Source organism: Meles meles, chromosome 18 (assembly GCF_922984935.1).
Source record: "Meles meles chromosome 18, mMelMel3.1 paternal haplotype, whole genome shotgun sequence".
Taxonomy (NCBI): Eukaryota; Metazoa; Chordata; class Mammalia; order Carnivora; family Mustelidae; genus Meles; species Meles meles.
The window spans coordinates 34,728,691-34,742,000 of NC_060083.1; the positions used below are offsets into that span (position 1 = coordinate 34,728,691).

The 13,310-nt window shown below is 39.8% G+C and overlaps 3 protein-coding genes across 8 annotated transcripts in view; 1 reads left to right on the plus strand and 2 right to left on the minus strand.

The window, feature by feature from the left end:
• STXBP4 (syntaxin binding protein 4) overlaps positions 1-3,730 on the minus strand; it is a 160,040-nt gene extending 156,310 nt beyond the window's left edge. For 4 of the 5 annotated variants that reach the window (XM_045984424.1, XM_045984423.1, XM_045984425.1 and 1 more), the window contains exon 1: positions 3,607-3,723. The gene's annotated coding sequence lies outside the window, so the exon portion shown is untranslated. Of the gene's footprint in view, positions 1-3,606 lie in introns of all 5 variants that reach the window. The other variant, XM_045984422.1, reaches the window with a different exon arrangement.
• LOC123929132 (cytochrome c oxidase assembly protein COX11, mitochondrial) lies at positions 3,710-12,563 on the plus strand. 2 transcript variants are annotated; one of them, XM_045984427.1, is made up of 4 exons: positions 3,715-4,133; positions 7,481-7,636; positions 9,212-9,337; positions 10,604-12,563. In XM_045984427.1, the coding sequence occupies exons 1-4, from the start codon at positions 3,771-3,773 to the stop codon at positions 10,784-10,786; spliced, it is 828 nt and encodes a 275-aa protein (XP_045840383.1). In that variant the 5' UTR covers positions 3,715-3,770; the 3' UTR covers positions 10,787-12,563. The 2 variants fall into 2 exon arrangements, with proteins under 2 accessions (XP_045840384.1, XP_045840383.1); XM_045984428.1 differs by lacking the exon at positions 7,481-7,636 and having other exon boundaries at positions 3,710-4,133.
• Positions 11,693-13,310, minus strand: part of TOM1L1 (target of myb1 like 1 membrane trafficking protein) — a 58,528-nt gene continuing 56,910 nt past the window's right edge. The window contains exons 15-16 of the mRNA XM_045984426.1: positions 12,833-12,897; positions 11,693-12,260 (exon numbers count right to left, since the gene is read on the minus strand). Of these exons, the coding sequence (XP_045840382.1) occupies positions 12,834-12,897 (64 nt within the window). The 3' untranslated portion in view covers positions 11,693-12,260; position 12,833. The remainder of the gene's footprint in view (positions 12,261-12,832; positions 12,898-13,310) is intronic.

Genomic DNA, 13,310 nt, shown 5'->3' on the forward strand with positions numbered 1-13,310 from the left:
GAGCATAGAGCCCTATGTGGGGCTCGATCCCAGGACCCTGAGATCATGACCTGAGCGGAAGGCAGAGGCTTTAACCCACTGAGCCACCCAGGTGCCCCGCAAAGGGCCCTTTTAAAAGGAGGCTCTTCTGTAACTGCACAGGTCACCTATCCACAAAGCTGGCCCTCATCTTAATAAATATATTTTTAAAAATGTCTTCTATGGATGGATGATTTCTGCTCTCATTTCACCTGGTCTATCAAATATATAAACTTTTCCAAGATCTTTTAAATAGAGTAGCTCCTCAAACATGTGGCTTAAAGGAAGCTGCCAGGAAATAAGAAACTAGGATATCAAGACTTACTGAGACAACTTCATGATGTCACTGCAATCACTGAAAACTGTGATGATCCAGCTTATTCTAAAACAAACTATAACTCACTTGTTCTTACTACTTATTGAGATGCATTATTCTTCCTCTTATAGGTATAAGGAAATTATTATAATATATAGAAGCCAAACAAAGAGTTGTTAGTACTTTTGGAATAACTGCTAGGTGTTTCACATTGCCAAATGGATCTAGTTTTATTAGGCAAATAGCTAAGAAATGCTGCTATGTGACTAACACATGAAGATTTCCTTAGTTTATACTATGCATTAAAAAATACTAAAAAATGTAATTACAAACCACATTTTTAACATGATACATCTTTATAATCTTTAAGTTTTCATAAAGCCTGAGAACCAATAATCAGGTAAGAAAATGTGTGACTATCAGGGGGCTTGGGTGGCTCAGCCAGTAAGAGTATGTCTTTGGCTCAGGTCATGATTCTAGAGTCTCAGGACGGAGTCCTGCATGGGGCTTCAGCTTACCAGGGAAACTGCTTCTCCCTCTACCCTCCCCATCTTGTGCTTTCTCGCTCACTCTCTCTCACATAATAAAACCTTTAAAAATCCATTAAAAAAAAAAAGAAAATGTGTGACTATCAAATGGTTTCTCTTTTTTTCTCCCCCCCACATTTTTCCCTCTTTTCCCACCTTCACCCATTTTGCTCACCTCCAGCCCCCCAAATGGTTTGTGTAACAACCAATTTTACCTATTATGTAAAACTGGACATGATCATAGCTAACTAGGAAGAGTTCACAATGTTTAGTTACTTACTGCTAAAGAATGATATAAATTAAAGGTGCCAAGTCTGAAATGTCAGTCCAGCCTCTGATATTTTAAGTTTGTAATCAACATCTCTACCTGCAGAACAGGGTTGTACTAACCTTGCCCTGAGGTGCTCCTATTCCATTCACGGTAGAACTCATTACATAGCATTAGTTATCATAATGATTTATGCAGTATCACTAGCATACTCAGACTCAAGAGAATTATAGCTAATACCATTTTACTGCTATCAAGATTACCTTGGAAAGGAATAGTTTCATTTGTAATTACAAAACAAAATAATAGATGCCAAGACAAAGACACTATTACTGACACATTTATACCGCTACCTGATGCTACATGGAAGGGGTGCCTGGAGGAAAAAAACGATTAAGGGAATGTATTGGTGGTTTCAGTGACATTAATGTTTGCATGAGGTCTGAGTCTACGCTGTTAAGAAACTCAATATATGACAGATCTTGTCCTGAAAAAGCTGACAATCTGGTATAAGAACTAAGTTAAGTACAGATGAAAAGATTTTCAAACATGAAACAATACAAATAAATCTGCAGAATCATAGCATCTTGGTTTTTGTGCTACAGCAGGAACGAGTCAGAAGATACCTGGATCTTAGGGGCTTTGCAATTTTCTGGCCCTGTGACTACAAGTTAATCAGTTACTCATACTCACTCAAGGTGACCACTATTACTCACCTCAACTGCCTCCTAACTGCTCTATTTCCATTTTACCCCCTCCCTTTAATGGGTTCTCCACAGCATAACCAAGGTCTTCTAAAAAGAAGTGTGAATCAGGGGCACCTGGGTGGTTTAACCTGGGGGTTAAAGCCTCTGCCTTCAGCTCCGTTCATGATCCCAGGGTCCTGGGATCGAGCCCCACATGGGGGGGGGGAGGTCTTTGTTCAGCAGGGAGCCTGCTTCCCCTCCTTCTCTCTCTACCTGCCTCTCTGCCTGCTTGTGATCTCTGTCAAATAAATAAAAATCTTTTTTAAAAATGTGAATCAGATCATATCACTTGTATGTTAGCTTCAACCTAAACTCTGTAGTACCTTCCTATTACTTTTAGAATAAAATTCAAACCCTTGGACATGGCTTAAAAGGCTCTGTATTATCTGGCCCCTAATAATACCTCTTTGACCTTATTTCCTACCACTTTCCTCCAAGCTCACTATGCTAGGAACATAGTGGCCTGATTTGTTCTTCAGTGCTATCTAGCTCTTACTTGCCTCTGGACCTCTGCTCGGAACTGTCATTGTGCAGGTAGGTTCCTTATCATGATTCAGGACTAGGCTCAAATGTCACATTTTCAGAAAGACTTCACTACCCCTTCTAATTATTATTCTCAATCACACTATCCTCTTCTATTGTCTCACTGTACTGATTGTTATCTGAAATTTCCGCATTTATATACCTGTTACTTGATTATCTCCAGAGTCCCCCAGGAGGAAGTACACTTCAGAAGAGAAGTGATTGTGTTTGCCTTTCTCTGTGCTGTAGTCCCAGTAGCTTGAGCAAGGTCTAGGCTATAGAAAAGTGCAATAAATAAATTGTTTTTTTTTATTAAATTAATGTTATTTATGTATGTCTCAGGCTTTGAGTCTCCTCATCCGTAAACGAGGGGATAATTATACCTGCACCACTCATTAGAAATAGAGTCTAATATTTACTAAATTTTTACTATATCTCAAGGAGAGTAAAAATCACCTTATATGCATATTCTCATACTATTATGATTTCCATTTTACTAATAAGGCCGCCACTCCTTACAGAGGTGAAATAACTGGCCTAAGGCCACAAGGTGATAGTGGGACGCGGGCATGACCCCAGAGCTGAACCTCAGAATGTGGGCTTTTCTCCACTCTTTGATAGTTTCTAGAAGCATGTTTCCTTCCATTACAGCAAAACAGGCTGTGCCGTCTGCTCCCCTGAGGTCCTACTTTGTCCTGTGCGTCAAGCGAAGAAAGGTATTACATCCCCCAAAGAGTTCTTTCCCAAGATGAATATCCCCATTTCTTTCAGTCCTTCCTTAAAGCATCTTCATGCCTTGGTCATTCTCCTCTGGACAAACTCGTTTGACAACGTCTCTCTGCTCCAGAACTGGTTATTTTAACCGGACAAATGGTTAAGGGGCATCAGAGACAATGCAGCCGATTCCCAGCGGCTGAGAAAATGCAGATGTGCGAGTGTAGTTGTGCGCTGTGGTGAACACAGGCAGGCTTCCTGGAGGAGGTGATCCCTGAGCTCAAGTCCAGGGCAGTAAGCAGCGGTAGGAGGCTGAGGGCCGCTAGGTCGAGACAAAAGATGGTGCAGTAAGTTTAGGAAGACCTGGGACACAAGCTCAAAGGATGATGTGTTTGCACCCCGCGGAGCGCATGGCGTTTCCCTAAAAGTAACTTCGAAAAGCACTGGAGGGAAGCAAAGTGGGAGGAACAGTCATGAGGCAAAACGCGAACTTACCCGTAATCTGCTCACCCGGCCTCCGTAGCCCGACTGCCAGCGCCACCACCTGAGGAGTCCCGTCGCCAGAGCAGCGACAAGCTCCTCCCAGTTGTCGCGAGACTGGCCAGGTATCGCGAGATCTGTCTTCTCGTCTCCGATGCCAGGAGCGCTCTCTGGGCGATATGGGAGGACTCTGGCGTGGGGCATGGAGGCGCGTTACCTTCTGTGGCTGGCGCTGGAGTCACCCTGGGTCCCCGACCAAGGTTGCCGAGAGCGCAGAGCCGTTTCTCAGGCCGGGAAGAAGTGGGACAGGAAGTGTTGAGAGGGGGCTGAGGCGGCTTGGGACATGGAGGCGCCCGAACCCGGGCCCAGACCTGGCCCTGCAGCCGCCACGGCGGCCGAAGAGCACGAACCCTTTCACACGCGCGCAGGAGGAGGACTGGCGGCGTCGGAACAAGACGGTCCTCACGTACGTGGCCGCCGCCGCCGTGGGCATGCTGGGGGCGTCGTACGCCGCGGTGCCCCTTTATCGGCTCTATTGCCAGGTAGCAGGCGGTGCTGCCTCCTGGGCGGTGTCATGGGAGGGCGGGGCGGAGGTGCGGGCCAGGTCCCTGGGCAGCGATGGCTTCTCCTTGTCTTGTGGAAGGGCCTGAGATTGGCTACCAGAGGGGAAACAGACTTTAAATAGTACTTTCCCGGGCTTACCAGAAGTTAGTGGTAAAGCTACAAGTAGAACCTAAGCCCCTATATCAGTCGTGCTTATCCCGACCACACTGGAATGGAATTCCCGATCACTGAGCTACACTACTGAAAACGTCCGCAGCCTATACTTCGCTCTCCACCAATCTGCCTTACCCTTTGGCTGCTCACACGCGTGTTCTTTTATCAAATGTGAATTACATTAGTACATTCCTTCTGTGAACCATATGTGGTTTATGTGCGATGATTAACCCTGGAAGTGGGAGTATGCTTGTCAACCGGGCTTAGGCTGGAAGTACTTTGAATCCATACAAAGGCATGAGTTGGGCGTTTGGGGCTTCCCTCCACTGTTGACACATAAGTGTAATCTGCTTACCCAGGGCCCCCTTTTAGATCAGAACCCCTAATTCAGTTCGTCAGGTGTGGTCCGCCAGAGAACCAGCGTCCCATCCCCTGGAAGCTTGAGTGCACATTACCAAGTCAAGTTCCAGAGCTACTGAATCAGAAACTCTGCGAGAGGGGCCCGGCAAGTCGCCTGTTTTTGATGCAGACTAGTATTTGAGAACCATAAACAAAGGCAAACTTTTACGTATTTCACATATATTTTCCTTAAGAATTAAGGAATTAGGGGCGCCTGGGTGGCTCAGTGGGTTAAGCCGCTGCCTTCGGCTCAGGTCATGATCTCAGGGTCCTGGGATCGAGCCCCGCATCGGGCTCTCTGCTCAGCAACGAGCCTGCTTCTCTCTCTCTCTCTCTCTGCCTGCCTGTTTACTTGTGATCTCTCTCTCTGTCAAATAAATAAATAAAATCTTTAAAAAAAAAAAAATAATCCCAACACCCAGGTCACATCCCTAACCAGTTAAATCAGAATGTCTCGGAGAGGGAGTCAGGCATTTGTAACTCTTTAAAGATTCCTCAGGTGATCCCAGTGTGTAGCGAAGTTTGGGAATCACTGGTTAGCTGCCGGTATTGTTAATGCCTGGCTTACTTCTCTTCTCCTTTTGGACATGAACATGCTATTTTCCATAATGACTAAAACAGCAGACGTTTAAAGGACTTTTCAGTCTCCTAATATTAGTATTTATGGGGTATGCAGTAGCTTAATTTGGGAGGATGAGTATAGAATGTGAATTAGTTTTAATCAGAGGGCAGTCTGGACCTAGCATGGATCCCCAAACTAGCAGTAGGTTAAATCATAAAACTGAATCCAAAATATCAAGTATAAATCTCCGCAAACCATGAGGGGAGAAGGGGGTCAGTTTTATTTTCATAAATTTATTTAGTAAAATTTAGAATATTTAATAACATCTGAAGACATTTTTGGTTGTCATAACTTGGGAGGTGAGCAGGGAAGGTGCTACTGATGTCCTAGTGCGTAGAAGCTATGCATGCTGCTGAACATTCAATATTGCACAGGACGGACACTCCCCCTACTTCCCCCACCAAAAAAATCCAGAAAAAAACCCAAAGAATTACCCAACTCGAAATGCCCTTAGTGCCAAAGTTGAGAAACTCCCGGTTTCACACTTAAGTGAATGGCAGTATTTTGAATATGTTTGTGCAGATACAGGGTAGGACAGTAAAAATTGTAATTTGTAATCCTAAACTTAAATCAAGTTGGACGTTACACGGTGACATTTCCAAAAGAGCCTCTTGTTCACTTTTGGAATCACAGAACTTTAGAGTCAAAAATAAGGAATTACATAAAGTTTAATACAGTGACCACACATTTTATGAATATGGAAAATATACCCGCCAAAAGTAAGATTTATTCAGTTCTTAGAGCTAGTTAGTAGCAGAACTAGACTAGAGCCCAGGACATATTTTCATTGCCCTTTTCTGTTCTTAAGTTATTTAATTACCAAATTTGCAAATTTGAAGAATCTGTATTCAAAGACTGCCTGTCAGAATACATTAAGAAATCTTTATTCAAGTGACTCAAATTCTTCAGGAGTTACGTCTTAAAACTTAAGCATTATAGGGGCGCCTGGGTGGCTCAGTGGGTTAAGCCACTGCCTTCGGCTCGGGTCATGATCTCAGGGTCCTGGGATCGAGTCCCACATCGGGCTCTCTGCTCGGCAGGGAGCCTGCTTCCTCCTCTCTCTCTGCCTGCCTCTCTGCCTGCTTGTGATCTCTCTCTGTCAAATAAATAAATATTTAAAAAAAAAAAAAAAAAAAACTTAAGCATTATAGCTCTCTTGGGCAGACGAATTTACTTATTAAACATGATAAAGGCTTACCCTAGCAGCTTTTAGGTTTATAATGTAATTCAATAATGTTGCAGGGCAGTTGAGTGCAGTTAGTTGACTTATGTAATACATGGAAGATAGTAATACTACATTTTGCTGGGAGTCTTCCCCTAGCCTCAAATTTGGTATTTTTTTCCTAGTATAGTAACAGATTAATTATCCGGAGACCAGAATTCTGGCAACCTCAAGCATCAGAAGAATGATGACCCTGGAAGTAAGGATTTTTCTTTTTAAACATCTCTGATGATAAGGAGATAATGGCAATGAAGATAGGCAAGAAATGTCAGACACAGATTATTCTGTTGTCTTGATTCATTAAGTTGCCAAAGGGATAAGTTTTTCTGATTAACCAATGATATTTATAAAAGCTATACTATACAAAATACAGAAAAAAATTACAAAAACATTTACCAACATAGAAAAATACTTATGATGCTTGAGAAAAGCAGAATACAGAAGTGAAACTGCAAATTAATCTATGCTATTAAAATCATATGGAAAAGGATCAGATAGGACTATGGATGATAGAATTAGTTTCATTGAAGTGATAGGATCATGGGTAATTTTTACTTCTATTAATGACTAATAGTGTATATGAAACACTAGCAATATGTAGAAATATGTTTATTGGAAAGTTAAGCTAAAATTCTGAGCTATATGTTATCAGTGGGGAGTCTGCTTTCTCTCAAATGACTTTTTTTTTTTACTATGTCCAGTAACCAAGTGATTACTGAAAAAAAGTGATTCTAACAAATAGAGGCCCTTGACACCCCAAAGGTGGTCAAGCCATTGACATATAGGAAGTGGCCAGTGACAGTATATAAACTGGGCTTCTACTAGATTACTAAATTGTCTTTAAAATTTGTTTTTATCCAATAAACGATCACCTGAAAGTATTATTTGACATATCACCCTGTAATATTCTTAATATCTTTAATACCTAGACGACTGGTCTTGGAGGATCAGCAGTAGCAGGTCATGCATCAGACCAGATTGAAAACATGGTGCCTGTTAAGGATCGAATTATTAAAGTGACCTTTAATGCAGATGTGCATGCAAGTCTCCAGTGGAATTTTAGACCGCAGCAAACAGAAATATATGTAAGTGACTATAAGTAGTTATTAAAAGATTATTTTTTTCATTGTAAAAATTATCATCACTTAAGCTGTTTCACAATTTAGGGAACACTCATGTAAACTTAATCTCAAAATACTAAGACTCCATTAATGTAATTGTTTTATTCTCACAGACTACTTTTGACAGTGCCCTATACCTAATGTAACAGTATACTGTATGATACTGTAGTAATAGTTTGGAACAATGGAAAATGTCATTTGTTCTTATTAGAGTCATATTAAGAATTCACTCTCTGATGCTATGTGGTTAAGTTTCCGTACAGGTATAGATAAGGGGTAATAGTTGAAAATCATTAATTACAATGAAAAGTAGTTTACTGATTTCTATCAAAATATGCCTATATCAAAAAAAAGAAAATTGAGAAGCTTTGAAGTAATCATATTAAATAGTCGTGTTCTGCTTCAGAGAAGCTATACCTTAAAAGTTTCCTAAAATCGGGACGCCTGGGTGTCTCAGTGGGTTAAGCGGCTGCCTTTGGCTCAGGTCATGATCCCAGCGTCCTGGGATCAGTCCCACATCTGGCTCCTTGCTCGGCGGGGAGCCTGTTTCTCCCTCTGCCTGCCACTCTGTCTGCCTGTGCTTGCTCGCTCTCTCTCTCTGGAATAAAAAAAAAAAAAAAAGTTTCCTAAAATCTTGACTAACTGGAATCCTAGAGGATTTAATTGAAACTATTTCATGAACTGAGGAATAGCCAGAAAAGCTTCACTGTGACCCGTACTGGAAAACCTTTATAAATATTTGTGTCTCCCCAGGTTAGTAAACATTACTGAATCTCTTCAATGATTGAGGGTTTTATAGGTAATGATTTTTAATATTCTACTCACATAGTGTATAAGATTGTAGTGGCTGAATTGGTATAAATGACAGAGAATCTTTTGAAAATATATTTTTTAAAGCCTTGCAAGTTTTAAAAATGTGTTCTCTCAAAAAGAGTATTCCTGCTCTTTGGTTAAATTAAAGTTCTATTCAGTCAGTTTTAGTCTGGTTATGTTTAATTTGCTGTTGTTGGTAACCTCTTAAAAAGAATGTCAGTCATAGGGTATTTAGGTATAAGTGTTAAGAAATCAGGTTTGGGCTGTGATAGGCTTGGCTGTCCTTGAACATTTTAAATAATTTAATTTGCATATTATTGCTTGAAGACCTCAGATATACAAAAGGACAGTGCACAATTAATTATGAATAGAAAGCTGGTTCCACTGACATATGCAAGTAAAATTTGAAAACCAGGGGTGCCTGGGTGGCTCAGTGAGTTGAACCCTCTGCCTTTGGCTCGGGACACGGAGCCTGCTTCCCCCTCTCTCTCTCTGCCTGCCTCTCTGCCTACTTGTGATCTCTGTTAAATAAATAAATAAAATCTTTAAAAAAAAATTTGAAAACCAGATATCCATGGGTGGTATTCACAATTTTGCTGACCCTCAATATTAGTTTAGATAAAGTCTTGTGGTTTGATGGATAGGAAAAATAATATGACTAATTTAATATAAGGGAAAGGAGCTGTGATATTTGAAATATTGATAATGTGTATTTCCTTGAAACAGGTAGTGCCAGGAGAGACTGCACTGGCATTTTATAAAGCTAAGAATCCTACAGACAAACCAGTAATTGGAATTTCTACATACAATGTTGTACCGTTTGAAGCTGGACAGTATTTCAATAAAATACAGGTACAGCTTATATATGTAAACTTTAGTATTAAACTTACTGCAGTGTTTAGTAGAAACTAATTTCCGAAAATTCATTTCTTCTAAACATTAAACTTTTTTTCCATTGCTTAAACAGGTATGCAGAGGTTGAGATGAACCAAATATTAATTTCTTTAAAATTAGAAGAGGAGGGGCGCCTGGGTGGCTCAGGGGGTTAAAGCCTCTGCCTTCGGCTCAGGTCATGATCCCAGGGTCCTGGGATCGAGCCCCACATCAGGTTCTCTGCTCAGCAGGGAGCCTGCTTCCTCCTCTCTCTCTCTCTCTCTGCCTGCCTGCCTCTCTGCCTACTTGAAATCTCTGTCTGTCAAATAAATAAATAAAATCTTTAAAAAAAAAAAAAAAATTAGAAGAGGAAGGGCGCCTGGGTGGCTCAGTGGGTTAAAGCTTCTGCCTTCGGCTCAGGTCATGATCCCAGGGTTCTGGGATCGAGCCCCGCATCAGGCTCTCTGCTCCACAGGGAGCCTGCTTCCTCCTTTCTCTCTGCCTGCCTCTCTGCCTAGTTGTGATTTCTCTGTCAAATAAATAAAATACTTAAAAAAAAAATTAGAAGAGGAACAGGGTGCCTGGGTGGCTCAGTCATTTAAGCGTTGGAGTCTTGATTTTGGTTCAGGTCATGATCTCAGGGTCATGGGATCAAGCCTGGCAGTGGGTCTGTGCTCAGCTGGGAGTCTGCTCCAGATTCTCTCTCCTACTCGCCATTTGCCCCTCCCTCCCCAATTTGTTGAGTCTCAGTATTTTTTAATTTTTAAAAATTTTATTTATGAGTGAGAGAGCATGTGTGCATGCTCACAAGTCGAGGAAAGGGGCAGAAGGAGAAGTAGACTCCCCTCTGAGCAAGGGAACCCGTTGAGTCTCAATTTAAAGCAAAAATCAGATACTGTCATTTTGTCTCAGAACTTAGATTTATTGTTAGTTTTTTTTTTTAATATTTTATTTATTTATTTGACAGAGAGAGAGGTCACAAGTAGGCAGAGAGGCAGGCAGAGAGAGAGGGAGAAACAGGCTCCCCACTGAGCAGAGAGCCCGATGTGGGGCTCGATCCCAGGACCCTGAGATCATGACCTGAGCCGAAGGCAGAGGCTTAAACCGCTGAGCCACCCAGGTGCCCCTATTGTTAGTTTTTAATAATATTCAATTATATGCTTACTAAAGCCAAGAAATAGACCATTATTAATATTTCTATTCTAATAGAAATTAAGGAAATATCTTTCTATAACTTCTGTCTAGTGCTTCTGTTTTGAGGAACAAAGGCTTAATCCACAAGAAGAAGTAGATATGCCAGTGTTTTTCTACATTGATCCTGAATTTGCTGAAGATCCAAGAATGGTGAATGTTGATCTCATCACTCTTTCCTACACTTTTTTTGAAGCAAAGGAGGGACAGCAGTTGCCAGTTCCAGGCTATAATTGAAGTCAGCACCTCAGTCCTGCTTCAGATTTGTGATTTTTGAAAAATCATGTATCTAGTCTTCTCTGGGAAGAAATATTCTACAGTAATGTGGAGCTATTTTAAATATTATTTAACGCTGTTTTTTTCCCCAACTAATTTACCCTACTTAAAATTGAACGGTTTCTATCGTAAGGGATCCACATGCCTATTTGAATGTATGACTGCTCAAAGCCATAGAGTAATATAAAAGTAATATTGGTAAATAATAATAAAAGAAACTCTTGTTTCTTAAATATGTAGGCATGGACTTGATGGTTCAGATTAATTCTATTTGCTCCCCTTACAGATTATTAGCCCTTCATACTTGTAGCAGTGAATATTTTTGTTATTCCCAGGGTTATCTGTTTTAGGCTTCAGGTCTTACTTCTGCCCATTTTTATTATTTCTAAAATAGTCGGTTACTACTTTTTTCTTTTATTGTGAATAGTCACTACTTTAAAAGCTCACAATGGAAGAAGAATCACTGAGCCCTAATAGCTTGCCTAGAGATAATATATTGACTTCAGATTTGACTATTTTTCCTTTAGGCCCTAGGGCTATTTTATGTTCTGAGATTTTGGTTTGGCATCATGAAATGAAGTAAAATGCACAAATATATTTACTAGGATTGTAGCATTTCCTGTGATAGTTCAAGTCCCTGAATGTTAAAATATAAGTGTGGAATTGTGAAGACTCATTTCATAAGTTCTATGAACAAACTCTGTAAAAAAAAAAAAGTATTAAATTGTTTTAATAGTAATCTGTCATTGTAATTTATGACATAAATGAATGCACAGTTTATTCCAAATGTTTTCTAGTAGTGTTTGTTCCAAATAGAAATATTACAGTAAAAGGGGGAGAAAAAAGATCATCTAGTATTACAAAGAATCGTATTTAAAGGCAACTTTAATAAAGAGTCCAGTGACCTCTTCAAGGTATCTGAAATATAAACTACAATCATGAAGGCTTTTGCAAGTTATAATTCTAAACAAGTATTATTTATAAAAAGTACAAATTGACTTTTACATTCAACTTAGTTAAATGAAGGCACTCAATAGTCTTCATAATTATTTTGTAATAAAATAATCTTCATCTACTCTTACCATAGCTGTGTGAGGATTTCTTTTCTAAAAGTAGGAAGCCCTGTGAAATCTAAGCTGCTGTCATTAAGCTAATTGGCCTCAGTACAATGGATTTTTCTTCCGCTGAAGTTTTAAGTGAATCTGTTACAACCAAGTTCTTTCGAGATAAAGTTTAAACTGTGGTCCAGAAGCATAAATATTCCTGTGAAACTGTTACTCTTCTGTGAAGCTTCATTATTGCAGAGGAGAAATGTTCCACCAAGCTTCTGATACGCTGGTGGGTCTTGTCTTCTGGGCCTCAAAGTTTCACAGGGACTACCTTTTAGAGAGTTGGCACCTCTAATGTAGTTAGTGAGCTGGTCATCCACCTTCCCCTAGAATAGAAAGAATATAGCCACCCTTCATCCTTTGCTTTTCTTTCCCCATTCCTACATAATGAGAGAGTCACAATCTAATGCAGAAAGGTGGGCATGTACTGCTTCCATGGGGGTAGGTGTGAGGGGGAATAAATAAGGTTAATGGGTTACTGATGGCCATGCATTCATTAGTAAATAAAATAGGATGACTAATAAAACAAATAGGAAGAATCCAGGCCTATCTGGATGAGCAATGAGTGGGTTTCACCAGTTAATAGATATTAACTGTATGTAAAAAATAAAAGTCTATTTCAGTGCTAAGAAGTTTCTATTGATCATTATTTTTGTTAGCATTAATATTTCTATACCATAAACCAACTTCTACATTCTAAAAGTTCATTATTTTTAGCTAATAAGCTCACAGAAATTGTATTTCATTATAATTTGAGTGGTTAGGAGAAACTTTTTTGTACTAAGCTTTCACTCAAAGTGTCAGATTCAAATGGCCTTTACAAAATGTAAATACTGAGTGACAGTTACACTGGAATTCTATAGAATGGGGAACGTATGTTATGTAAGTTGAAGTCTACCTCAGCAATCACTATGACTTTGAGCTCCTTTCTGCTGACGAACATCAATTTCTTCATAAACAGCTCTGAAACAAACCATCATGGCAAAGGGTTATTATATTTCAAAATATTACTATTTTGGCTTTTAACTACCAACACCTTAACTAAAAATCTGCCATTTTAGGTAGTCAGGCTGTATCAGTGAATAAAAACAGATCTCTGCCCTTGAAGCTTATATTATAGCTTTCTTAGAGCCTAATTTAATTCCCATGCATCTTACAAATAAGTATCTCATGTAACCAATTCATTTTAGTTGTGACTTAATGAAAAATGTGGCTCAAATTTGGACAGTTTTGCTCTCTGCTTTACCAAAAAATAAAACCCAAAAAACAAAAAATTCAGTTTTTCCAGGTTTCAAAACATTTAAAAATACTAACATTCTATCTTCTTAACCTATGTTATTACAGTCGAAACTCCTGAGCCCCCTTCAACTTATAAG

Bases quoted from the DNA above. Each gene is read 5' to 3' on its own strand.
- LOC123929132 (XM_045984427.1), top strand. From the start codon at position 3,771: ATGGGAGGACTCTGGCGTGGGGCATGGAGGCGCGTTACCTTCTGTGGC. The intron at 4,134-7,480 runs GTAGCAGGCGGT...TTTAATACCTAG, and splicing joins TTTATCGGCTCTATTGCCAG to ACGACTGGTCTTGGAGGATC. The intron at 9,338-10,603 runs GTACAGCTTATA...ACTTCTGTCTAG, and splicing joins AGTATTTCAATAAAATACAG to TGCTTCTGTTTTGAGGAACA.